At 33.0% G+C, this 26564-nt stretch overlaps 2 protein-coding genes across 2 annotated transcripts; both read left to right on the top strand.

Moving 5' to 3' along the window:
• Positions 1–413: 413 nt before the first annotated feature.
• On the top strand, positions 414–2980 carry LOC136975920 (zinc finger MYM-type protein 1-like). Its single transcript, XM_067271086.1, has 2 exons — positions 414–1198; positions 1321–2980. Exons 1-2 carry the CDS (start codon positions 414–416, stop codon positions 2978–2980), a joined length of 2445 nt encoding a protein of 814 aa, XP_067127187.1.
• A 6136-nt stretch (positions 2981–9116) lies between these two features.
• PQBP1 (poly-glutamine tract binding protein 1) lies at positions 9117–23167 on the top strand. The gene is made up of 7 exons (XM_067271033.1): positions 9117–9279; positions 9432–9720; positions 9893–9993; positions 10212–10282; positions 11497–11602; positions 22651–22717; positions 22793–23167. The coding sequence occupies exons 1-7, from the start codon at positions 9210–9212 to the stop codon at positions 22947–22949; spliced, it is 861 nt and encodes a 286-aa protein (XP_067127134.1). The 5' UTR covers positions 9117–9209; the 3' UTR covers positions 22950–23167.
• The last annotated feature ends 3397 nt before the right edge of the window (positions 23168–26564 follow it).

The following is a 26564-nucleotide window of genomic DNA, read 5'->3' as shown; positions in this document are numbered from 1 at the left end:
CACGCCCATGCTTAAGCTTGTTTTCGTCGCGGAGCGGCTCATCGAACGGCGGACGCGTGTTTCCCGATAAGTTATTCTGCGAAAAATTCACTGAACTTTGGAGACGTCATTAATAGAAATTTAATTTTTATGACTGTTGAATAATAAATGTTTTTTAGTAGGTCCGCCGCTTGTTTAAACTCAACGGTTTGTACAATGCCCACTATTGGTCCAGATTCGACCAATCCTGTTGAGACAGGAGTCGGCCATGACAATCTGACTCATTCTTTTACCGTGTTATACTGGTACGAGCCTCTTTTAGCGTGTTATACGAATCCGTCTTATATGAACCCGTGTTATAGGGGGTCTACTGTAATTTTATAATTTTTATTATTTGAGCTTGTTAAATTATAAATTTTAATATATTAGAGAAAATGAATTATCATCACGCTTCGGGTTCTGAGAAAAGAAAGTGTAAGAAGAAGTTGGAGGAAGAAGCAAATAAACATAGAAACGCTCTGCTAAAATATTTTATTCATACAAAAGTAGACAATATCAATGTGGAAGTTGAGCCTGAAGAAAAGGACGTTGGTGAATATTCTGGAAACAGTGAAAATCAAGAAGTACAAATAGAAAAGATAGAAAACAATGAAAATATAATTGAAGTAGTTGAAATGAAAAATATAGAAGCCAAAAACATACCAGAGGTTGAGAAGAAAAACGAAAATGCAATTAATGAAGTAGAAATACAAAATATAGAAGGTAGATCAAATACCGTTAATAATATTTTAGTTTTTGACAATTTGGACATTTCATTATGGCCTTTAAATTTAACAACAGACATGCAACATTATTTGCTTAAAAATAAACCATCGTCAAATATTTCTCTTGTACACACCGCTAAAAAAGTAGTGACAGAAGGTGGAAAAACTGTAACTCGGACATTAAAGAAATATATTTTTACTCGTAACAAGGCAAACGGTGAAAAAATTAAGCGAGAATGGTTAGTGTATAGCCCAAGAAGTAAAGCAATTTACTGCTATGTTTGCAAGATATTTGCGATCAAAAGAACCATTTTTACAGAAGGCTTCTCGGACTGGAAAAATGTAAGTGTAAGAGTAAAAAAACATGAACGTTCTACTGATCATAGGCATTCTATTGAAATTTTGATAGGAAGAAATTCAGTTGAGGGACGTATAGATACTATAGTTGAAAAAAGGTATTTAGAAAAAAAAAATACTGGAGAAAAGTACTGCTGCGGGTGGTAGCAACAATAAAATTTTTAGCTAAAAATTCTCTGGCATTTCGTGGCTCTAATGAACTTTTTTCTGAATGTCAAAGCGGGAATTACATTGGAGCTCTAGAATATTTGGCAGAATTTGATGAGTTTTTAGCATCGCATATAAAACAATATGGATCAGCTGGAAAAGGCAACGTGAGTTATCTTTCTTCGACTATTTGTGATGAATTTATTGAAATATTGAACAAGAAAATGTTAGAAACATTTGTGACAGAAGTTAAAGCTGCCAAATATTTTTCTATAATAATTGACTCTACTCCTGATATAACACATGTAGACCAATTAACTTTTATATTGCGCTATTTATTAGAAGATGGAACCCCAATCGAGAAATTTTTTGGATTTATTCCCATTTATTCTCACTCGGGGGAATCATTAGAAAATGAACTTTTACAGAATATTGCAAAATTCGGACTTGATATTAGCAATTGTAAAGGACAAAGCTACGATAATGCAGCAAATATGTCCGGCAAATACAATGGGCTCCAAAACCGCATTAAAAGACATAGTGAAACAGCCCATTACGTTCCTTGTGCTTCGCATTCATTAAATCTAGTAATAAATAGTGCTAGTGAATCATGCTTGCAGGCAATAACATATTTTAATTTACTGGAAATCATTTATACCTTTTTTTCGGCTTCTACGTATAGGTGGAACATTTTAGAAAAAGCTTTTGCCACAAATAATAAACATTTCACAGTAAAAAAGTTATGTATTACGAGATGGTCTTGTAGAGCTGATGCAGTTAAGGCAATTCGCTTTGGGTTCGACCAAATAAAAAGGGCTCTTCTTGAAATATCTTTAGAGGAATCTCAGAAATGTTCTGTTAAAGAAGAATCACGAAAAATAGCAAACAAAATGAATACTTTAGAATTCATTTTGTTAACAGTTATTTGGGATAAAATTCTTTCCAGAATAAATGCAAGCAGTCAATCCTTACAAAATCCTACTTTGCCACTATCTTTTGCAGTAAATATTTTTGACAATTTATATGATTACGTTAATAGTTTAAGAAGTTCATTTCTGGAAATAGAAGCAGAGGCATTAAGCACGTCAGAAATAAAAGTGTATTGTGATTTTGGAAAAAGGTCCCAAAAAAGAAAACGTTTCTTTGATGATGCTTATAATGATGAGGGAAATGTAAGTTTTTGTCAGAGCCAAGAAATGTTTAAGCGAAATTGTTTCTACGTAATTTGTGATAAAATATCTCTTGAATTGAAAGTTAGAAGCAAAAGTTACAAAGATATTGATGAAATTTTTAAAACTCTTCATACAAACATAGCTGACGACGAGGACGTATCAATTAATACCGCATTGCTAAAAAAATGGTACAGTGGCGACATTGATACTGAAGAATTGGACGAGGAATTGTTGCAATTTAAATTAATTTGCAAAAGCCAAAATTTAACGTTGCCATCTGATATGCTGCAATTTATAAAGAGCACAAAAATAGTGTCAACATTTCCAAATACAGAGATATTATTACGAATATATTTAACCTTGCCTATATCAAATGCATCTGGTGAAAGGTCATTCTCAGTATTAAAACGTGTAAAAAATTATTTACGAAACTCACTGAATGAATCAAAATTAAATTCTTTAGCTGTTTTATACATCGAACAAAATGCTTTGGATAATATTAATTATGATGAAATAATTGATAATTTTGCTGAATTAAAGACTAGAAAACAGAATTTTTAAATAAAGTTTATTTAAACAGTAATACCTCGGTTTTTGTTGACTTCGGTTATCGTCGATTTTTTCGCGAAAAATTTCTGTTTTCGTCGATTGCCTCGGATTTCGTCAGCGTGCTCAAGTGACCTCGCTGCTAATTTTGCGAATACAAAGGGCGACCCACGCGTTTTCCGGCGCAGTGTGGCGTTATTTCTCGTGTGAATATTACCCCGCGACGGCCCACCATTGGCCAACGGTTCCGTCTGCTGAACACTGGGAGTTCAGTCATGGGTTCGCGCTTTGCCAGGGCGGGCTGACCACGTGAAGTTTTCCGGGTTTTCTTCACGTCTGTAACGCCTGAATAGGGGCCAGTAACCCTTAAACAGAATTCCCGGAAGGCATTATTTCCTCGATAAGATCATCATAAGCGCATACAACTACTATTACATGACAATTACGTCACACTTTACTACAGGGCGATGTAGGCTAGAAGCTCGTGTCCAACTACCTTCTACAAGATAAGACCACGCGTGTCTAGCCGAACAATTCCATTGCTTTTATCTTTATGCTAATTATCTTATCTTTAATCTTAATGCTTTTATACAATAACAATATTACCTTAACATATCAGTTGTTTAATTTAACCTTTTTTGTTAATATTTAAATAATATAATATTTTACCCATGAGAGGTAAATTGAATAATGAAAAAAATAATTTAAATAAAAGCCAAGATAGTTTAAAAAAGTAAGTATATAAATACAGTGATACCTCGGTTTTCGTCGATAATCCGTCAGAAAACAATCGGCGAAATTCGAAACCAATGAAAACCGAGGCAATTATTTCCATATGAATCAATGTAAATCCAATTAATTCGTTCTAGACACTCCAAAATACATACCAAAAACACATTTTATAAAGAATTAATATAGCGTTAAATACTAAAAGCAATAAGAAATTAATATAAAAGACTAATTAGCATAAAGATAACTTTTGTTAGACATTTAATAAAATAAATTTCAATTTTTTTAAATTTATAAACAAACTGTTCAAACTTTTCTAGAAAACTAAAATTTTTTGCTGTATATTAAATACTTTTTATTAATAAAAATTTTAATATTTGTTTTAGTTTTTCACATTACAGTAGTACCTCAGAATACGAAATTAATCCGTTCCTAAACTATCATGAAAATGTCATAAGGTGAATCATTTTTCCTCATATGATTACATGTAAAACCAAATAATCCGTTCCAACACGAAAAAAACACTCAAATTAATGCTAAGTAGTACATTGAAAAAATAACTTTAGTAAAGAAAACACTGAAAAATGCGTTTTGTAGTTGTAAATGTATAAATAACCATAATGGAATAACAATTGATGAAAAAAAAAATGTAGCTTTATTTGCACTTTACCTTTGAGGATAGACGACGATGGAGGTGTAAACTGGTGGCGGAAAAGAGGGAGAAGGGGAAATGATACTAAAACTTAACTTACATAACATAATGTATCAATAACTAAAAATAACTTAACACTAATTTTTTTTAATATTTTCTGTTTTATATATTTTTTAAATTTTTTATTCACCTCTTTTTGCTTTCTTTCCTTCACTAGATACAGGTCGCTTGGTAAAATATCTATCCAAAGAGGTTTGGCTTTGCCTACTTTTTAAAATGTTTCTAAAATGACTTAGGCAAATGTCATTAAACTGAGCAGCAATGCGGCCAGTGTGAACCTTTTCGGGATGTTTCTTTTCAATAAAATCAGTCACAGTCACAATCAGAAAGAACACGTGATCATGACAGTGGCGCTGCGAACTAATGTAACGTCGTATGGTGAGCTTTTGTTCGTACCGTGGAGCAAAAATATGTTCGAATTTCATGTCGTATACTGAAAATTTCGTATGCTGAAACGTTCGTATGTGAGGTATTACTGTATTTAGTTTTGTTTTATATTTTTTGTGTGCATTATTTCTTGTGGGAGAGGGAGGGGGCCCGGTAGGAAAAAATGTCTTAGGCCCCAAAGTGGGTTAATCCGGCCCTGTAAGCACTATATTGTGTTCATAGTCGACAATGGTTTAAATATGACAGGAAAAATACAATGGTGCACAAGTCAAATTACTTGAACATAACTCATGTATTATATTTTCACACTGCGTGTATCTCACACTCAATCTCCGTAGAAATAATGCAGCAGAAACAGTGGCGTAGCGAACACAACTGGGCGCCCAGGACACGACACTGTTAGCGCCCCCTCCCTTCTCCAGAAACACAGACAGACAGACACATAGACAGACAAAATAAACTTTATTTCTCCCGACACCGCTAGGCACAGTCGGGGTAGAAAGACATGGAGTACAGTGGTGTTACATTCTGAGCAATAGAACCGACAATGTGTATGATAATGAAATAAAAAAATAAAAAAACAAAGAACAAAAACGCGAAAATATACATTAACTAGAAAACATGTCAGTAAAATGATTCAATGTCTTTGACAATTATAATGACAGTAAAACAGCATAAACAGAATCCGCGTATAAACAGAGGACCAGGTTACAAACACTGAACAGATCTTATGCAACAACTTACACACAGTAAGTACATAGGAGCTCCTCAAGAGAGCTCAGATAAAACAGATGAAATCGCCCGTAGAACATAGGCCAGGATGAGGGCACAGTGCAGATTTGTGCAGCAACCAACACAAAAGAACATAGTAGGCTAGTAGAAGCACATGTAGTTTGTCTTGGAGATCATTTGGGCGCCCCTCTGCGAGTGGCGCCCGGGGCATGATACACCCCATTGCATCCTCCTCGCTACGCCATTGAGCAGAAAACATTCCAGAAACAGTTACATTCTTTGAGATTACACAAACTGTATATAATTTGTTTAGTTCTAGTCTAAAAAGAATGTAACAATTGTTACATTCTTTTGCACATAGCAAAAGAACAAACACATAGGCTACGCTTTAGAATATCTGCCATTAGATGGTCAGATCGAGTCGAAAGTGTAAAACCGTTTGCAGCTCATCTTTTGGGTATTAAAGTTGCACTGGAAGAAATACTAGAGCTTAACTTGACTCCAAATTCTAAAAATGATACCGATGGTGGTTTGTCTTATGTAGCATCATTTACCTGTATCATAAATGTTTATTGTTTGGCCTATTGGGTCGTTGCAAATAAAATAGGTCGTTTTTTAAAATTTAAACTTTCCGGCCTTGTAGTTCAACTTTTTTCCATGGTTACAGTGTTGTATGTTTGAAATTGGAAGAGCACACATATAATACGTGAATTTAAAATGTAATTTGATTTATATTGTGGGTTCCACATGTCTAAGAGTACTTTTTCTGACTTCATGCAAAAAATAAAATTGCATAACCTTTTTTTACAAATATAAATATGGACATAATGCCGCCGAAGCATCCCGAAATACCAATAAAATTTTTGGTGAATGTTCTGTGAGTAAGCAGGTCACCAGCCATTGGTTCAAAAAATTTCATTCTGGGAATAAAAATTTCAAAAATCAAAATTAAAAAACATCATCAAATCAGAACATTACCTGACTGTCCGGGAAATTGCAAAAAGGTTGAACATACTGGACATTATGTAACCATTTCTCAACATCTAAACATGTTAAGAAAAGCCAAGAAGCTCAACAAATGGGCACCACACGATCTCAGTGAGAGAGATAACTAGAATCATTTGGAGGTCTTCAGTTCTTTAATTATTCGTCACAAAAATTAAAGTATTCAACTGAAATTCTTTCCCGCCACCTTATTCTCCAGACTTTTTGCCAACAGACTATATATTTGCAACAGACTATTGTCACTTTTTTATATACATTTAGACAGTTTTTTGGCAAAAAAAGGTTTCAAGAAAGAGGACGCAATAAAAATTACTTCTAATGACTCTGGATTTTCATTCTCGTGATTTCTATCAAATTGGCGTTAATGCATTTCTATTGCATTGCAAGGACGACCCCAGCCAATGGGTAAGGGGGGGGCAAGATGATGTAAATTGATAGAAGATATGAATTGTATGTAGGTAAAATAGAAACGATTCATAAAGTTTTAATCATTTACTATGTACCGGAAAAGAAATACCTCAAATAAAACATTTTCTTTAACTTACAAGAAGCCTAAGAAGATTATTTTAATTAAATCTTAGCATTTAAATAACTTTTTCGAATTTTTAGGGGAGGGCAACTGCCCCTTTGCCCCTCCCCTGGCGACGCCCTTGTTGCATTGGGAAAAGTGCATTAATGTTGGTGGTGACAATTTTGATTGAATATGTAAGTTTTTAATTAAATTAATAAACGTTCAAAATCAGAAGTAAAACTCGGACATTTTATTTTCAACAATCTAATAGAATAAGTTAATAGGAGGCTAATAATTATCCATATTAGCCGAATGTAATTGGTTACTTTTTTTAATCACTTAAAAGGGGTTAGAAAAGTAACCGATTACTTGAGAATAAGTTACTTGTGCCAATTGATTTTTCCAATAAAGTTATCTAAGCATGAGATGCAACATTAGTCGTTGAAGTATCAAACATTTGAAACTTGCTTGAACAACCGAACTCCGAAACAAATGGAAATGTGTCTGGAATGAGGCAAAGCTTGTAGCTTCCAAATTCGATTAGGAAATCAAATTGTCACGTTATTGAGGTGCAGTAAAACATATATGAGCAATATTTTATGATGACACTGTTCCAGATATCAATTTATCAGAACTACACGATATAGATGAGTCATCTGAGAAAACACATTTCAGAAAGTGTTTCTTATGTTCTCATTGAAGGTTCGATAAGTGGGCTGACAATTCACTTCAAAGCTGCAAAGAATATTTTAATAAGTTCAGCTTTCTCTGAAACTATCTGACTATCTGAGAAGATCTTGAGAAAAAAGTACTGTCTTTCTCGAGAGAATCCAGCTTACCTTACAAAGGATATAGCCAGTGAGATCAAACACCTGCCAACAGTTCATGAAGCTAATTTGACAGCAATCAGCTCAAACCATTAGAATTGCTAAATTATTTGCATATGTGCAAACTGTAAGCAGTGGCGTAGCTAGGATTCCCCGGGCCCGGTGCGGAACCAGATTTGTGAGCACCCAAAAAAATTTTTCGGGTTTTTTTTCGTGATTTTGGGGCCCCCATGGGCCTATCGTTTTCCAGGGGCCCGGTGCGGACCGCACCTACCGCACCCCCTAGCTACGCCACTGACTGTAAAGACTGTTTCCAAATATATATTAAAAAAAAAAAAAATGGTTAGGTTGGGCATGTGAGAAAATTAAGCGATGATCGATGGACAAAGAGAATAACAGAAACAGGGTTGGCTCTGGAAAATTTTAAAAAATCGCCAACCATTTTGTTAGTTTTAATTTTTTTTTTCGTCATTTCAAATTATTTATAGCCACCAGTTTTACTTGCTAATTAATGTTGGTATGGTAGCCTAATCAATTTGGAGTCTGGAACGCGAAATTAACATGTTAAGCTGTCACTTATATATAGGAATCATTTTCTAATCATTTTTAATGAATAATTCCTAATAACACTTTTGATCACAATGCTTAAACTCTTTCCGCCTGTGGGCACTAAGATGACTTTTTTTTAGCAAGCCCATTATGGTCCACAATGGAGCGGCCGGGTGGTTAGGAACAGATTCTGACAAATCTGGATGGACTGAAAAATTCCTAGGAGCTTTTTCGACCAGTCCGGATCTGATCACGGGTCCCTCGGAACGGTAGGCTGCCACCTTGACCGCTCGGCCATCAGGCCGTGACTCTGGGGTACTTGGAATAAAATACAGACGGGTCGAAAAAACCCCAGGGATTTTTCGTGGATGATCCGTCCCTCACTATCTGACTGCCCTCGTGTGTGCACGATGACCTGAAGAAAGATTATCTTAGTACTCATGGGGCAGGAAGAGTAAGAGGCCCTCTTAGTGCCCACAGGGCAAAAAGAGTTAAAAAAAAAAAGGGCAGGAAGAGTTAAAAAAGACTAATCTAAATAAACTAATTTCAAAATAAAATAAAACATGTATATATATTAATATAAATTTAAAGAAATTAATAATTAGTAAATAAATTTAATAAAGATCTTTTTTATTAAAAATTCATTATATAATTATCTTTTGAAGGTATTACTGTTGCATCCTCAAACGGGAGAAACGAGAACTAAATTTGTCGATTTATTTGAACGTGCGAATGTTGTTGTCGGCCTTTATGAAAAATTAACATCGAATTGAATAATTAAATTTATAGAAGATGCCTCTACCTTCTGCTTTACTCTCCAGGTTACAGAAGAGAGGAATAATCAAAGCTGAACCGGAACCAGGTTGATTATTTTTATGTAAAGTAACTCATTTAATGTATTGATGCTTTTATTTCAATAATAATTTATATTAATATTATCGAATATCGGAATTAAATCGTAACACTTTAAATCTTTACTATAAACCAATGAAAATAATTCATATTTAAATTTAGTTGTTGAAGCAGAACCCGAAGAGGAGGTTATTGCTGAAGATTACGACGATTCTACAAAAACAGCTGATATACCGTTACCTCAACAAGAAGAAGTACACGAAAACAAAGAAAGCGTTGTAATTGGTTGTCCTAATAAATGGAATATTTATCACGAATGTTCGGCATTTTGTAGAGAACATTGGGGTGCTGGAAAACCTAATCCTTCCCCAAACACAGAGAGAAAACGTTTAAAAATGTTAAAGAAGTATCCATTACCTGATGGTTGGGAAGAAGTATATGATCCTGGAACGTGAGTATGATGATTATAAATTTCTAACAAGGAAAAAATGCATTATTAAAGAGTATTTTGTTGATATTGCTTTAAAAACTACATTTAAGATAGCTTCTTTATATTTAACACTATTCAAATTTGTTTTTTATAAATCAGTTTTAAAATCTTTTATAATTTCAATTTTAAACAGAGGAAGATTTTATTACTGGAATATGACGAATGACGAAGTGTCTTGGTTGCCGCCGAATCATCCGAGGGCGAGAATAACTTTACCGGCCGATAAATTACGCGGTAAACATTTTAATTCTTTACATTTTATCGTTTTTGTTTTTGTGAGTTTTACAGTTTATTGTCAAATGCTGATTACTTGAAATAGAAATTTGTTTTTTAATAAGAAGAAATAATATGTGTTTTTTAATAAGAAGAAATATCATGTATTTTTTAAACATGATTAATTTCTTATATTTTAAATATTTACATTAATTTTAATATTTTTGAATGCATTATAGCATTGATGAAAGACACAGAAATGGAGGATATGGATGCCGATGGTCAAGCTGATGATGATAAAAGTGGTAGTGTAAGTAATATCTGTTTGTTTTTATTTTATTTCATATCAAAAGTTTCCTCCTCAGAAACTTACTTATTAAGTAACAATTTTTAGAGTTTACAACTTCAAAAACATGATTCTTATCATTAAACAATAACTATTAAATTATGTGTTCATTAATAACATTAATATAAAGAAAGCATTGATGTTTTCTAAATGGCAATTTCAATGTATTATTTGATTTTCTTATCTGCAAAAAATGTTATATAATTTTATCTGCAATTCAAAATAAATTATAACATAACAGGTACTGATTTAAAGAGTTACATACAAATACATACATACAAAATATAATATATATATATATATATATATAACACAGTAGAGCATCAATTAATTGAAATTTTGGATAACCAATTATGTACAAAAAAATATATTTACCTATCCCATGTTGAAATGCGTTCAAATCTTAGTGTGTCCTTAAGTGTGACCATAAACCTGCTGATGGTCGTGCCAGTGCTGCCAGCTAAAACATACACACCAACAAAAATAATATTGGAGTAGCCTAAGACATAGCCAAAGATTGCGGTGCCACAGCACTAGCGGATATTCAAATTTGCCAACTGGAAAGATTTTGATTAATTGATGTTTCAGTTGATTGATATTCGGATAATTGATGCTCTACTGTATATGTATATTGTGTTGCTATATAATTAAAATCATGAATACAAATAGGATTTAATAAACTAATATTTTGATTTTTAAAAATGTTTATAATTTCATGAAATATTCCAGGATAATGAAAAATATACAAAGAACCAGTTTATTAAAATTCTGTAATGAAGGATCTGACAAAAAACCAATTTTACAATTTTTCTACTGTTTTGTAAAATTTAGATTATAGATATTGATATGACAACTGATTTTAATATGTTTTGTTTATATGATGATAATTTAAGTTCTGATATGTTGTATAAAGTTTATAAATTTTTATGTTATTCATTAAACATGTTAACATAATAAATAATATATCTTAATTAGTAATATTATTTTTGTAATCATGTATAACAATGTCTGTATTTATTAACGTTATTAGAATTTTGTAACCCCTTGGCAAAGGCAAAAGCCATAACAAATAAATGTTGGTTGATTGATTGATATTTTTATATAAAAATTTATAAAACATAATAAGAAATTTTTAAAAAATTTTTTATATTTTATAATCCTGAATTTATTTATTTTAGGAATCTGAAGATATTGATGATGAAGGTGATAAAATGTCAGATGATGATGATTATAGAGAAAAAGAAAAACATCGAAGACGTTTGTCTCAACGATCTAGAGAATATGGTAATTTTATTTTAAGACATGATATACACTCACTGATAAAAAAAAGTTATTCACTGAAATAAAATTGAGGCCTTTTTTTGCAAATACAGCATATGTCAAAATTTGTACTGTTGAAAAAAAAAATCATTTCTATTAAATTGCATTACACATAGACATATTTCCATTTAACAAAACAGTGAGCTATTCTGAAGGTTTTGGTGTATTGCCAGAATATTGCCTTTGACACCCAAGAAAAATTAAATTTTGGTTTCTGACTTATGCTGTTCTCAGAAACTTTATACCCAAAGTTTTTTTACGAAAAAGTTTGCATTTGTCATTTCTTAGTCCTTGCAGCCCCTGATGTTGTCTTCCTCTTTAATGTTCATTTGTTATTTATCATCTGTAACACTTGACATTGTAGAACTTCTTATTCTCCATCTTCTACAGGAATGATGATAGCTTAAGGCAGTCCACAAATTTCTTGTCTGGTATTAGATCTTTGTAGGCTTGTAGCTCTGTCAACTCATTGATCCATTTCCTGGTGCTTCTAATCTGAATATTTTTGTGTGATCCAGGTATGTATTACAAATTTAAACAACCTCTTCATCTTCAGTGACTTTTATAATTCTTGCTGATTTGAGATTCAACTGTTATTCAATAAATGCGTGATGCTTGCATACCTGCAATCAGGAACCATGACATGCTTTCCTATTTTCTTCCTTTTGTGATTTGTTTGGTTAATTCCACAAACTTTGGCCTCTCAAATATCATCATTCCTCTTCTTTCTTGGCTACAAACACCCACCAATATCAGACATTGTCAAATAATGTTGAGGTTATTGCAATCCAGAATATCTTTCAATGTTGTTGGCTATCTCGTAAGTCAACTTTTTCACAAAAACCAGATATCTCTGACAATTACTGTTTTTGTGAATAAATTTTGACATTACTTGCTGACGTGTTGTTTTTGTAAAACCTCAAAATCTTTCATGTAGAATATTTTTATTGGCATTTGCTGTTGTTGCATATTTCATGGGCAAGTCACCCACCAGGATTGCCAGATGCAATGAAAAATCATTTTTGCCCAATTTTGTCATATTGTTTTTGCAAAAGCCTCAATTGTCCAATTACTGAAAAACTTGGCATACAGTTGTGTCTCAGACGGGTATGTAAATAATTACACTTGTGATTCAATTCTGGTGTACAACCAGAGGTGCTTTAAGTTTTACCCAATACCTATACACTGAAAATTAAAGTTTTTTTTTTAATCTGTTATTTGGATGTCTTCAAACATCAGTCATCAGTCAAAGACATTATGTATTGCCAACAAATTTTGAGAAAAGCTGTATCATTGGCTGAAGGAAGCAGATTGGTCTGATAGTAGGCATTATCTACCATCTGAACTGTTCTGACCGTACTGTGAGGAGTGTTGGGCAAGTGGATATTTGAAGATGCAAGTACACGAGCATGCACACACACATACACACCTGGCAGCCTCTGGACATCCTAGACTATCAAGAGAACAATAGTGAAAATATTTTTAGAACTGAAAGTGTCCCTGCAAATTATTGCACACAAAATAAAACAATGATTGATGATTTAATAATTATTACTAAATAGTTTGGAAAATGGAAATTAAATAGGCCTACTCTATAATTTGCTGTGCTAAACTAAACTGATAAATTAATGTAATTTTTTTAGATTAAAAGAATGCTTTAATTTAAGCAGGTATCATCATCATCATAGGATAGCATAAACAATTATAAACTTGATGTGATACATTGAGTAATGAAAATAAAATTGAAATAGTTACTGATACCATGAATTCATCATATTGCCACATTCCTTGGCCTGTGTGATCCCCAGATTTGTCACCCATCAAGCATTTATGGTACAGTATCAGATGGGATACTAACTTCAGTCATCTTAGGAGTGTGAAAGATCAGGAATGGTAATCACAGCATTTATGGGTAAATCTGTCATAGGATAGCATATAGTGCTTATGCCTGATCATATCATTTCATGTATCCAGCAAGAGGTCCTACATGGTACTAAAGTTTCCTTTAAATTGAACCATTGTTGGACAGGAAATTGTTATTATTTTGTCGTGACTTATTACCATTGCCATTACATTTATACCAATAAAGTATTGATTCCAACACATTTTTCTTGGTGCATAACAACTTTTTTTTTTGTCAATGAGTGTATATAAAACTTCATATTATAAAATCTATTATAAATAAATTTTAAATCATAGTTGATTTTGTAATACAAATTTTGTTTATTCATAACAATATTTAGCTACAGTAGAGAGTCGTTAATCCAAATCAATTGGGGACTGGGGTTGTTCGGATTAGTGATTTGTTCGGATAACCGATTATGTACGAAAAATATATTAACCTGTCCGATGTTCAAATTTTTCTCTGTTGTGTGTCGCTTCATGTTGAATTTTTGTTGATTTTAAGCCTAACGAAAATTTTTATAATAATAATCGAGGCTAATAATTATTTCTTTATTTTGTACAAACAAAATAAATATATTGAAGAATATAAAAACATGAAAATTATACTTTAGAAGTAAATCTAGTATCTAAAATGTTCGATTCGGCACGACACAGTCCGACTGAAAATCGTTCGGATTACCGGGATTCGGATTAACGACTCTCTACTGTAATATGTTTAGAAAAATAAATGCTTAGTTTTATAATACAGTAGTCCTTCATTATAGATAATTTAGCTCATTTAGATTATCAATTTTTTTGTCTTCCAAGTATAAAAATGCATTAGCCAATAATGGATAGATAAATCAGTTATATCATACCATTTGATATATCACTTATTGGGTTTGTCTTCTTACATGCATGATATAACAAGGGGTTACTGTACGTGGAGCCAATAGAATAAAAGTAACACAAGAATGATGGATTTTACATATTACTAGACATCCTTCTTGTCTGTTCAGTTTGTATTGTAGATAAGAGTTTTAATGCATTTTACAGAAAAAATTGTGAATTGAAATTTTACACACAGTTTTTTCTGAGAAATTTTAAATGAAGATATATTGGAATTTAGAGGAAAACCCTATAAATTTTAATCTGCATAATGCATAGAAACATAATTTTAATCAAGTAGCTTTCTACTTTAGTAAATTTTACAATGTCTTACTATTTTCAATGGGTGAAAAGTTACAGAAATATAGATGCAATATAAAAGTTATTTTTAACTGTCAGATTAAATAGTATTCAAGACAATCAAAATAAATACCTAGTGAAGTTGTTATTGATAAATATTTAAAATTGAATTACAAAATAAAAATTAATTTTTTAATGAAAATTCTTTCCTGTTTTTTCTTCAGTAAATTTCAAAAAAGCCCATAGCATGACAATGTGTTAAGTTGTAAATTTTCCTATGTTGTAAGAGGTGAGAAGTACCTATATGAATAATTATGTATTGATATTTATATATGAAAAAATTTTATGATTGATCATTGTTGGAAAAATTTAGCATTGGTTAGTGTCGTGGCTATAATTTGGCTATAGGAGGGCAGCGGGTACATCTCTGCTGAGAGGGCGTCTTTGTAGCATTGAAGCACGAGGTGTGCTTACCTTCAATGTAAAGCTTGTGAAACCATTTAGTTACGAAAAGTGGGGAGATAGGCGTGACGAGATCGCATACCACACTTTTTACAAGTTTCCTTACCTTGAAAGTTTTATATTTTTTCTCAATTTTAATTATTATTAATTAACTTCTTTTGGCGGATTCATATATATTTGTATTATCTGAAGTTGCAGATATAAATGTGTAAAACTTAATTTAAAAAATTGTTTTTCTTATATTTTAAAATTCAAAAATAAATTAAATATTATCGGAAATGCTAAACTATAAGTACAGTGTGTTTTACATTATCATTGCGAACAGATATAGCCAATTATTTTATAAACGTATTTATTATTTTAATTTTTATAAATTATTTAATTTGATGCAACGTGATCAATTAATTACTGTGGCGCGTTAATTAATATGGAGGCGAGACTCGATTCAATTATTTTTTCATTTTAGACGTTAATTACAGTGTTATTTTAATGTAATTTTATACATAATGTATGTTTATTATGATTAATAAATCTATATAGGAATAATATCTGTGTCTAATAAAACAAAGCGATTATAAAAATATAAAGCGTGCGTTGCATCTGGATCTTTTGTAAGCGAAATTTTATGATTTTTAATTTTTAAAAAATGAGATTTTTATTTATAATTTCTGTAATTTGATCTATAAATGCAAAAAACTAAACTTATCAAATATCAACTCTCTATAAATAATTTTGTCATTAACTTATTGACATCAGATTTGTTAAATTTCACGGGATTGTATTATTTTTCAACTTTGGGGTAGTAGAAAGCTTTATATATTTTCTCCCGTGAAAGTAATAGATTCTGCCAGTTCCCTACTGTGAAGGACAACAAACTGCTAAACATTTAATTACATTGTTTTCATAAACTCTCTTCTCTGTCAGTTGCGGGTCAAATACTAATCAACAGCATAAAGGAGGCTAAGAAGAAAGACCAACATACTCTGGCTGTAGCCATAGACTTTAAGGGGGCGTTTAACCACGCCTGGTGGCCGGCCATCATTCTGGCCTTGAAAAATATAAATTGCCCTTCTAACATCCTTGGGCTTTATAGAAGCTTTCTCACACACCGGCAAGCACAGTTGGGCCCAACTGGCAAGATGGTCATCAAGCAGATTACTAGGGGATGCCCCCAAGGGTCGAGTTCGGGCCCCCTACTTTGGATAATACTATACAATGGCCTTCTTCACATCCAGGATAAGGCTCACTCCAACTTGAAAGCCAAAATCATAGGGTTTGCAGATGATACCCTTATCCTGATGAACCACAGGAATCAAGAAGTTCTTCAAAGCGGAATGAATTCCCTGCTGGACAACATCCAGGACTGGACTGTCAAAAACAAATTAATCATCAACACCAATAAGTGTGCTTGTATCGTATTCCCAAGGAAGAAACCGCTCAATAAAAAGCCATCAATAAAAATTCGGAATGAGAGAATCAGGTGTACAGACATAATCAAATATCTTGGAATACAAGTCGACAGCCAATTGACCTGGTCGCCCCACATGGACTATGTAAAGCAAAAAGCGGTGACCATGTCGCACGCTCTTAGGTCCATTAGCAGGAACCTTTGGGGCCTCAGCCACAAAAGTTCTTCTCTTATTTACCATTGTGCGATCGAGCCGGCTGTCTTGTATGGTGCCGAGGTTTGGGGATATGCTACCCGTAGGCAACAAATCAGTAAAAAACTCCAAACAATTCAACGCTGCTGTCTCATTACTGTGTGTCGGGCCTATCGGACGGCCCCGACCAGTGGGCTGCAAGTGATAGCCAACACCGTCCCTCTCGACCTCAAGGCGGCTGGTAGGTACTGGTTATTCCAACTCAAGCACTTCCCTTCTCACCTGGTCACCTGCAATACTACTCCACCTCGGATTAAAACCATAGCTGAAAACATTCTCAAAAATGGTATCGATAAATATAATGATTACAGTCTAGTGCACCCCGCCACCGTGCCCCCAGTGGTGGACATTAACTCTGGGATTCGTGAGAAGACTTGCACCACTATCTACACGGATGGGTCGAAAGGCCCAATGGGTGTAGGGGCTGCCTTTGTGCACCTCAACAACAACAGTAGGGTGATCCATCAGGCGTATTTCAAATTAAGTCCATTCTGTACGAGCAATCAAGCCGAGAGCCTGGCAATCTCCAACGCATTGAAATACGTCCAGAGGACAGTTAAACAAGGAGCCAAGGAAAAGATAGCCTTGGTTAGCGACAGTAAGGTGGCGCTCCATCAGATCCAGGCACTAAACACAAATCTAAAACTTATTAAGGACATCACGCTTATGACCAACATGCTGGCAAAGAAAAACATTAACATCTCTTTCCATTGGACCAAGGGACATTCCGGAGTACTAGGAAACGACAAAGCGGACTTCTTAGCAAAGAAGGCCATCTGTAATATAGCGGAACCTACCTTCTCCCTCGTCCCACTCAGCTGGGTCAAAGCTCAGCTCCACGAATTCACTATCAGTAGGTGGCAAGAAAGGTGGGCCACTGGTTCTACGGCAAGGAGCACTTTTGACTTTTTCCCAACCATTGAAGAGAGGAACAAAGCGAACCACTACACTCCTGACTTCCATACAACGCAGTTCATCACTGGGCATGGCGGCTTTAAACACTACCTTAAACGTTTCTTGAACAAAGGCAACGGAATGTGTGATTGCAAGAGGGGGAAAGAAACACCAGAACATATACTGTTCCACTGCCCAGTGTACTCTACCCACCGTGTCCAGCTGGAAAGTGTCATGTACGCCCAAGGGTTCCATTGGCCCTGTTAGAATAAGGACTTTCTCTTCAACAAGAAAACAACAACTGCCTTCAAGACCTTCATCTACAACACAGGGATCACATCTCCGAACTTTCATCCTAGTACTAACCAGCGCTCCAGTAGGCGTCCCTCCTCTGATCCTGCCACATAGATCTACACGCGGCTTTTTGTAATCCTGTGCCGGTTGTAAGTCCGATACGGCACCCAGGACCTTCCCAAGATGGGAACTTGTCAACAAAGGTTGTTGCGAATGCTTGCTTTTCGTGTATTGTCGTGGTATTGTTCTGTTATGTCGAGCCCTGGGGCTCTCACCGGGTGTTCGTCTTTGCACCCACGTTCGGCTTCTTAAAGGCTATCTCATTGTGTTCGATTCATCGGGACCGAGTGTTCTGTCGGGCGCCTCTTCACTATCGGGCTCTGTTCCCCCACATTGGGGATGTTATGTTCTCATCTGGGGGTTGTCCATCACGCGACCTTTCTTGTACCCCTGAACCTGTAGTAAGTCCTACATGATACTCAGGGTCCCCCAAGACAGTGGTTCGTCAGTTTATGTTCATCTGCCACCCGTGCTTTACTCGGAATTCCATGTAACGGCGTTTGCTTCGTGGTGTTCTTCGTCCACTCCGAGTTGGTGTTTGTGTGCTACCTCTCCTTCGAAGGAGCATTTTGTTCTTGTTTTAGTTAAGTGTACTGTAATTGTCGGGTTTCATCTGTCACCTCCAATTTGGAGCACCCACACTGTTCTCTGTGGGCCTAGGCCCACGTTTTGTAAAAGCTTATCTTGGCATTACTTATCTCTGCCCGGTACTTACCGCTCACGGCCCTCTCTTCACACTTTTCTATCATCCTTGCCCCATCTTCCCCCCTCTTCCTCTTCTCACTTCTCTTCTAAGGCTAAGCCATAGGTACGGCCTTCTAAACTTTTATAGTAGTAGTAGTAGTTGCGGGTCAAATGACTAACAAATTGTTTTATTATACTCAGGGGAATAGATTTGAAGACTAGTATTACCAGTAATGAATTCTGTAATTTTATTTTTAATCATTTAAAAAATATTGATAAAATTATCAAATAAATGTTTGAGTCACAATTACTAGTGGTATTGCTACGTATTGAACATGAACCCACTGATTCTGCCAGTTGTTTTTTTTCTTCTTTAATTACATTTTTTTTAATAAAGAAATCAAAAAATGTACCTTTGAAATTTGGCATATTATATGGAAACACATTCTGGTAGTTATGTTACTTTTCCATTTGCTTTGCTGTGTAATGGTGGGAATTCGGTACAGGGCACATGAAAACTTAATGCAGGCTTGTTCTGGCTTAATGCAGTCTTACTGGTCACTTTTCTGGTGTATAAACTCAGCCTAACCATTTTCATATTTAATCTTATCAGTCCACTTAATAATCAATCTAATATCATATGCAATGTTATTGATACAAAATATGTGTGTGTTTGTGTGTTTTTTTAATAACGCCTGTTTTAGTTCACTTTAACACTATTAGCTTTTTTAGCTTTTTTTCAGTGTGAACTCTCTTTTCTCACTTTTTTTCACTGCCATGACTGCTTTAAACCCTGCTACAGTACCCTCTATGTTTGATGTTGGCGTGCAGTTTTTAGGCTGTATGCCGTAGTCCCCGAAGGCTCTAAAAAAAAACCCGAGTGTAGCGAACACCAATAATTGAATGCTGCCATGAATAGCTAAGTATAGAAGTCAGTGCCAAGTGGCTGTTAATAGGAAGACTTATATCTACTTAATACTAATAAAACTGAATGCAATCACAAATCTTAATACTACTTAATAGCTAGACAGACAGCACGAAAAGCAAACAAACACAATGACAAACTAGATGAGACAAATGAGCAAGACCCCAAAATTTATTTTATTTTATTTATTTATTTGTTTTTTTTATTATTATATTTTTATTTTTTTTTAAATCTTAACTTATTCACTAACTAAACTAACCTACCATAACCTAGGACGAACCTAACCAGACAACTCAAGCTAACAAAACTTATTCTAATTTAACCTAACTGGAAACTAAGTTAAGAGTCCCTAATGTAACTTACAACTAGGACTAACCAAATTTAGACTGAAAAAGAAGACAGAAAATAAGGATTAAAATACAAAGCTGAAAGGCAGCTATATACTGACAGTTGAAACAAAGCAAAGAAAAGCTAATTGCTATTCGTGCCCCCAGAGTGAGTGCTCTCAAGAGCCCCACTAAGGGATATGAATGCGAGTAGATGATGGAACATTATAAGCATGTGAATGAGTTGGTGCGGGTTGCAAGGTTAGTTGTACCTTTCAAGAATAGCAGCTCTCATTAAACTATCCCTAATGTGATTGTACCTATTGCAGCAAAAAACTAAGTGAAGTGGTGTTTGGTCCTCCTGAATACCACAATTGCATTGTGGATTGTCCCCAAGGTTAAATCTATCCAAGTATTGCTTAAAGTTGCTGTGTCCTGTAAGTAGCTGAGTGAGGGTGTAACAATAACAAAATAACAATACATATTGTACAATATTATTTTCAGTGTTACATTTATATAGAGAAATTTCAATGAAAGAATTATTTTAATTAAAAAACAGAAATTATTGGATGAATGACTGATATCATTATGGAATAGAAATCAACTTTTGATCATTAAGAAGTAAACAATAGAAGAGAGTGAGAAATTCAATTTAGAACATATTGTTGTGAAAAATTTAAATAAACAATTGGCATTTAATTAAATGCATGTTATGAAATATTTGATCATTCATACATTATTTTTTATTCAGTGTTTATGAACAGTATTAATCATTTTAATCTAAACAGATAAATAAATTTACATTAAAAAATAATAAATTTTATGAAATAAATTCACATGAAATTCTTATAGCACTACTTTTTATATATAAATATCTCAAAACCCAATCTTATTAATAGAGCCAAATGATTGCTGTAATGTATCAGGCAATTTTTCACTACCATTAATAATTAGATTTTAAGTAATTTGGTATTAAAGGTAGATGTTAGGTGCCATCTCTTATCAAAATTAATAATTTAATATTTATTAAATAATTTAGGATAGTCTGAAAGAAAAGAATAAGCTCAGAATAGGATTCAAACCTGCAATGCTCACATACTCTGCAGATATGTTGCCAGTTACACCACCCAGACCTCCAAGCAATTCTTCACTTCTAGACATATTTAATTCTTGATATAACCATCCATGGTTACTCATTGCACCAACTGGGGACAACTCCTAAGCCCATGACCTTTATAATCATCCACTATGGCACTCAGCCGGCTATCGCTTTATTCCAGCATGGTGTATATATACATACAAACGTCTCAAAGCCAAATGATATTTTAAATATTAAATTATTATAATGAACTGAGCATACCTTGGATATCAAAAATTCAGATATGAAATGTTTTTAAATTATTAAATAAACTGGATTTGGATGCATTAAGGTGTACATTGTACTCTTAATTTTAGGTTAAACCTAATTATTCAGTATAAACAGTGCTGTAGTCATACCAGGGCAGTAATGCCCTGGTACTTTTTTTAAGCAGGGCAAAGCCTGTGTACTTCATGAACATCTAAGTTGTTCTTTAGACTATATTCCTCAGCCAAAAACTGAGGAACATAATCAGTACAAAAAATATGACTATGAATATTTAGATCATTTTTGGCACATTCAAGCTGTTTTGCAGATGTTGTTCCACAAAGGTGCACTTTACCCATACAAAACTCAATTGTTGGTGGCACCTCCATGTACAATGGAGATTCAAAGTCAATTAAAAGTGCCCATTAGTGCCTTGGCACTTTTTAATTTATGACTTCACCCCTGGGCATAATGATGTTTAAATTATATAATAAAACTATGTAAATAAAATTAAAACAGGAACTTATTTATTTATTAACCACCCAGCAGTGAGCGATGAATATATTCGTCAAGGGCGATCGTGTGGCAGTGGTGAGGAATGTATATATTCGCTAAATTCTTTTGGGGGTGTCGCCAAAAACTACCATGAAAAAAATTCATTTTTTATGTGAATTTTATGTAACTATAAAAAAAGACTTTTCTTTACTAGACATAACTGTTTACAGAATCTTTTTCCGAAATAGTAATGAGAAAAAAATGCGTTAAAAAAATACTTTAAAAATTCCCCACATTTCTTCTTCACAACTAAGTGGTAGCACCACATCTGACTGTTCCACTATTGAAAGGTTAAAGCAAATGTAAATCTACAATTACAATTGAAATTTCTTTTAACCATTTTTAAAAATTCATTCTCATTAAAATTGAGATAAGTCATCAAACTCCTCTGGCAACTTATCACAATAATATGAATTTCACAAAAGATTTTCTAAAAATTTCTACATCCCCTTTCAAGTGCGTTGCCCAGCCAAGATCTCCGAAATGAAATACAGCATACTATAGTCTCTCATCTTTGTTGAGAAAAAAAAATTCTATGGTTCACCTTGGATAAGGTCACCTCAACAGGTCTTTATTTACTATATGTGTTATAAAATTGTTTAAAATTACTAGGGTTAAAAGAAATAATAGAGAAATAAAAATAAGATATAAATTACAATTTTTCTAAATTGAAATTGAAAATTCTTTTTTCAGATAGTATTAATTAATTATGTATTAAACATTAAACATTGCAGATAGAAACAAAAGAAGAGAAAATGATCTTGATCCAATGGATCCAGCAGCTTATTCAGACACACCAAGGTAAATCTTTACATTAATAGTTTATAAGTAGATGTAATTTTTAAATTAATAAATATTACTTTTGACAATATTCAGAGGTACCTGGTCGACGGGACTTGAAAGAAAGGGAGAAGCAAAGACGGGAGCCGATACCACTGCCTCCGGACCCCTGTATCAGATGCGTCCCTATCCCAGTCCCGGAGCAGTTTTGCGCATGAATGCGTCTTTAAAAGATGTTCCGCTTCCCGAATAATCTTGATCAATATATGTTAAATTGTACAGAAAAAAATTCCATACAATTTTGTATATTCACAGTATACAAATTAAGAACTATATTTTCAGTGTTTCTATGCAGTTAATATTCAGTAAATACAAATTCTTTATAGTTTCTTTTATATGCATAATAAATATTTTAACTTATTTCAATACAATAGAATTATTTTCTGTACAATAGTTTTCTGTGTACATTATTCATAAATAAATTTATCATTACAAATTATGTAGTAGTATCATTTTTCAAATAATGTACATTAAAATTATTGGATATAAATTTTGTTCACAAGTTGTAATTCTTTCAAAATGAACATTTACAATAAACTTTAGACAAATCATAGAAAATTTAAAAGATTATCTCAACCAAATTTCAGGAACATAATAATTATGACTCTCTATTATGAACTGTTTTAATACTTGTTTATGCTTTTTAATTTTTGAACAAAGATATACATGAATTTGATATCTTAAGTCCTACATTAACACTTAACTAAACACCAATAGATCCAATCTTTTTTTAAGCCTTTCCCATAAACAGGTTGTTTAAAGAAATTTACTAGAGTTATGTGTAGCATGTGTATAGAGGTATTTACCATATGAGGTGCTGTCAGGGAGAATATGTAATTTACAGTATAAATCATAAAATGTAATCAATATATAATGTACAGTTAGTTATTATTATTTATTTGATTGAATATCCAACTCAGAAATATAAATAATACTGTAGTTTTCTATTAGTTGGCATTGTGAATTAAATTTTTCTGCATCTTGCAATAACTAAATTGATGATAATTAACTGTACAATTTATACCTTGAGATTACATATTACAACATAATTTACACCCTAAATTGTTGAGTGTGCATTCCAACAGCACCTGTCTCTGGTGAGTTACTTTTGAACAACCCTGTGTATGTATACAGTATATTTAGGGTTTAACAATGATGGTCTGCAGCCCATTCTGGCATTTCTTATTGGGCTGCAATTTGAAAAATTGTAGACCTATAAATTCCCACTGTCCTTCCTTAATCTCAAGAACAAAGTTAGGCCGCGACTCCACTAGCCGTAAAAGGGCCGTAAAACCCCTCACCGTAAAAGCTTTTAATCATGTGACCATGATATTTTACGCCTGAGCAGGTCTTAAAACCAACGTAAAAGTGAGTTGAACACTGCTCAACTCGCTTTTACATTGGTTTTAAGACCTGCTCAGGCGTAAAATATCATGGTCACATGATTAAAAGCTTTTACGGTGAGGGGTTTTACGGCCCTTTTACGGCTAGTGGAGTCGCGGCCTTAGACAAAAGTTGAAACCTGATATTTTGAATAGCTTAGGGGCAGAAGGTCCTGAATAACTAATATATAAACTTCCAGTGCAAACTAGAAGTCACGTTATTTCAATTCAAAAATTTTCCCCAGAAAGGAGTTAATGACTGGCAAAACTTTATTGCTAGCAGGAAAAGTATGATGTACCGGGGCAAGCCACTACTAATTTGAAGTGAAAAGCGCACATTTTAAATTAAAAATTTCAGCCTGCGTTGTGATGTCACAAGTAAATGCTCATAACTCTCTGCATTTTTTGTACTTTATAACAGTTTTTTTATACTTAATTTTGGCTTTATATATTATTTACAGTTCTCCATTTCTTTTCTTAGGAGCTAACAGATCTTTAATCCTAACGCATTTCTGAAAATGTCTGTTCTCAATAAATTTCAATTGCTTTCAAGATTTATTGTTCTGACATACATCAAAAACAGTTTTTTTAATTACAGGGTGACTTAATTCACATAAAACTAAACTTTAATAATCTTTCAACTCGTTATATGAGATGAGAAGAAAATTCAAAAAGCATATTATACAAAATTTATTGCCATTTAATGAATTAGGTTTTCAAAATGACAACCTTTGCTTGCAATAGTTTTTAACAGATTTTTGAAACATTCAATAATGGTAATAAAGGTCTTTCTTGGAATCACCATTATTTCTTTTTTTTTAATCATGTCTATCAACTCTCCAATAGTTCTACGAACATTATGATATACTCTATCTTCAAGATAAACCCATGGGTTTATCTTGAAGATAGAAAATTATCATTATTATTATCAATCCATCTCAATTATATTATTATTATATATATAATAATACAGGATTAATGCATGGAATTATTTACAACAATTCCTTTATATAAGCAGCCAAAGTTTTAATTAATTAACCGCGTTAATAAAGGGATACATGTAATAATAATTGTTAACAAACAGCAAAATGTTTCTTATTAGTTATTAATTCTGTATTTTTTTATTAATTTTTCACTGTATTTAACTTTTATATTTGTTCTATTGATTTATATGTATTCTTTTTTGAATGTTCCATTTTTTCAAAATGGTTATTTGATTGCACAGCTGATGAAGGCCTATAAACTTTGTCAAAAACATTTTGTTTAATTAAAATTCTTCCTAGAGACTAATTTTGAGATATGATGTTTATTTTTATTAATAATTTATTTTTTTACATGAAAATCAATTTTCAGTTAATTTTATTGCCTGGGCAAAACCCAGGCTTCTGCAGTAACTTTTGCACTTTCATGTCTGATTTTTTAAGAAAAATTCACACGATAGATTTTGACGATTTTGGTGGCAAAATGCTTGGTAGAACCCTAAATTACTTTTTGGAAAATATAATTAACCCAGAAAAAAGATGTATTCAAAAAACGAATGTGTTGCCTTTTGTCTCTTTGACACTTAATAACAAAAAAGCATTTTGACATTTTTGGGTGAATTTTTGGAATATAAAGCCACACAGATGCTTCATATTTTTGTAGAGTTTCGTGAATTTTGGTTGAACTATGGAAAAGTTATCCAAGTTCAAAGAAAAAGGAACCAGATTTACATCCCTCATCCCCACTAGATGATGTCATGTTATGTAGCTCTTCAATTGCCTCTGCTGTAACTGCATTCCTGGGCCAGTACTGATTTAAATAAATTGTCATTTCCTTTCGTCAACATGTCAGTAGTTACGCTCAATTCCTTTCTCTCATCCCATTGGAAATTTTAACTTTTATGTAACTGTTTCAAATATATGTTTTTTTAGCTGTGTCAAGCCCACAGTTCAGACTGGAAAAAAAAAATCTCAAACGCGGATGGTTTTAACAAGCAACTCCAATTTATCCAAGACTTTTTCCACTTAAATGGGAACTGATTTTATTTTATTACTGTTTTATTTTTACTTTAGTTTAATTTAATTTCTTTATTACACTTTTCTTTTTTATCTGTACTTTTCATCATATTTTTTTTTCTTTTCTCAACAATAAATCACGTATAATCTTTCATTTGTGACATATTACATCTCAAACTGCTCACCCAGGCTAACTACATCAATACACATCATTTCGAGTTTCTCAACGTGACTTACTTTACTAGTTTATTTTACATTACTTTCATTACAATCACATGGAACGTAATATTAAATACTTTAATATGAAATAATTAAATAATCAATTATAAATTTTAGAGTAAATTAATAAAACTATTTATTGTTAGTCTATTTGAAGAAATAAATCTATTTTCATAATAAAAACTCATTTGTAAAAATATTCAATAAAAA

The sequence above is a fragment of the Centruroides vittatus genome, unplaced genomic scaffold (genome assembly GCF_030686945.1).
Source record: "Centruroides vittatus isolate TY-2023 unplaced genomic scaffold, ASM3068694v2 contig_391, whole genome shotgun sequence".
Classification (NCBI taxonomy): domain Eukaryota; kingdom Metazoa; phylum Arthropoda; class Arachnida; order Scorpiones; family Buthidae; genus Centruroides; species Centruroides vittatus.
This window is presented reverse-complemented; position numbering and strand designations above follow the sequence as displayed.

Coding starts and splice junctions, on each gene's coding strand:
- LOC136975920 (XM_067271086.1), top strand. CDS start 414: ATGAATTATCATCACGCTTCGGGTTCTGAGAAAAGAAAGTGTAAGAAG. Junction 1,199..1,320: donor GATACTATAGTTGAAAAAAG/GTATTTAGAAAA, acceptor TGAATGTCAAAG/CGGGAATTACATTGGAGCTC.
- PQBP1 (XM_067271033.1), top strand. CDS start 9,210: ATGCCTCTACCTTCTGCTTTACTCTCCAGGTTACAGAAGAGAGGAATA. Junction 10,283..11,496: donor ATGATGATAAAAGTGGTAGT/GTAAGTAATATC, acceptor TATTTATTTTAG/GAATCTGAAGATATTGATGA. Junction 11,603..22,650: donor TCAACGATCTAGAGAATATG/GTAATTTTATTT, acceptor TAAACATTGCAG/ATAGAAACAAAAGAAGAGAA.